The 1616-nt window shown below is 30.4% G+C and overlaps 1 protein-coding gene across 1 annotated transcript; it reads left to right on the top strand.

Moving 5' to 3' along the window:
• The first annotated feature begins 875 nt into the window (after positions 1 to 875).
• LOC115889403 (40S ribosomal protein S20) lies at positions 876 to 1605 on the top strand. The gene is made up of 3 exons (XM_030909384.1): positions 876 to 1030; positions 1139 to 1374; positions 1434 to 1605. Exons 1-3 carry the CDS (start codon positions 1028 to 1030, stop codon positions 1555 to 1557), a joined length of 363 nt encoding a protein of 120 aa, XP_030765244.1. The 5' UTR covers positions 876 to 1027; the 3' UTR covers positions 1558 to 1605.
• Positions 1606 to 1616: the final 11 nt, after the last annotated feature.

Below are 1616 nucleotides of genomic sequence, written 5' to 3'. Positions count from 1 at the left end.
AAGATTTTAATCAGTCTTGAATTTATAAAGAAAAAAATTGGGTACTACTTTTCAAATGATGTCACGCGTAGTGAATCAAGATGGACGCAAGTCGAGTTCTGAGGGCGTTGCCAAATGTTGAATGTTTTCTGATCTGGAATAAATAAATAGGCAGAGAAAATAACTATTAAATTTAAAGACGAATAATATAATATAATACTAATACAAATAACATAAGATAACATGCAATATTTTAAGTAACCTCGTTATTCTTTCCTATGTTAAGTATAATGTTATGTTAGTATTCTTTATCAATTTATACCTCTCATTAAATTTTATTTTAAAATGAAAAACATATTGTCTCGTTGCTTAAAATTTTTAGATTTAGTCACGATTTCGTATTAAATGGCAACAATAGAAATAGCTTGTTAAAATGATTACGTCATGGTTATAGATAGTGATGTCGTAATTCATTACATATTTTACTTTTCTGCAAACCTTGACGTCCTTCTCTATATCTCTACGAAGAACACGTTTATTTTTAAAACATATTCATGCCTTTAATAATAATTTAGCCATTAATCATAATTATTTCTCATACAATAATTATATTCCATGTTCGAAAATTATTTTTAACTGAAGAAAAACAAATTAAATTATATTAAAAAAGCATTTAAGTTCTACATACATCATAAATTTGAAATATTGTTTATTCAAAATAGTAAAACTTCATTTTTAGGAGATAAAAAGGGCGAAAATTAACAGTTAAAAAAATTAACGGTCAAGCTAGCGGCCCCACAGAGCGGTCCATTCAAATATATTTGTCTCAATGTCTCCAACACTAGAAAAATAACATCCTCTAGAAAAGTTACTAGCATAGGTAAAGAAATAAAAATAAAAGTTACTAGAAACAGTCTGGTAGAAACTTAACCTCTTTAAATTGTTCTTTTGGCACGTTCTTTTTGTGTGTTCGTAGCGTCCGAAAGTTTTCTGGTTCAGCGCTGATCAAATTTTTGAGATAATTTGAGTATCTCGACCAGAAATTAATATGGTAAGCACTACTAAGGGGAACGACATAAATGTTTCTATAGTTGGTTGAACAATTAGCTCTAAATATGCGAAAATTTTCAAGTACCTAATGTGATATTTATAATTCTAGGCAACTAAAGACGTAAACCCCGAGAAACCTGGACAGGAGACTGCCTCAATTCATAGAATCAGAATTACTTTAACATCTCGCAATGTACGATCCTTGGAAAAGGTTTGTTCAGACTTGATACACGCTGCAAAAAGGCAAAGGCTACGTGTTAAAGGACCTGTTCGTATGCCCAACAAAATCTTGAGAATTACAACAAGAAAGACACCTTGTGGTGAAGGTTCAAAGACTTGGGATAGGTAAAAAATTAATTAGTTGCGTGGAGATTAAAGTTTTTAATGTTTTTACGATTTTTTAGGTTCCAAATGAGGATTCACAAAAGGGTAATCGATTTACATTCTCCGTCAGAGATTGTGAAGCAAATTACTTCTATCAATATTGAGCCAGGTGTAGAGGTTGAAGTTACAATTGCCGACGCATAAGTTTAAGTTATAAAGTTTAATTACAAAATAAAGTTTGTATACAAATGACTGGAAATTCG

This window comes from Sitophilus oryzae, unplaced genomic scaffold (genome assembly GCF_002938485.1).
Source record: "Sitophilus oryzae breed Bouriz unplaced genomic scaffold, Soryzae_2.0 scaffold_813_pilon_pilon, whole genome shotgun sequence".
NCBI lineage: Eukaryota > Metazoa > Arthropoda > Insecta > Coleoptera > Curculionidae > Sitophilus > Sitophilus oryzae.
The sequence above is the reverse complement of the archived record's forward strand: the minus strand, read 5'-3'. Positions and strand labels throughout refer to the sequence as shown.

What these genes read in the sequence shown, in the direction of transcription:
- LOC115889403 (XM_030909384.1), top strand. An exon ending in GGTTCAAAGACTTGGGATAG is followed by an intron (nt 1,375 to 1,433) that starts GTAAAAAATTAA and finishes ACGATTTTTTAG; the next exon opens with GTTCCAAATGAGGATTCACA.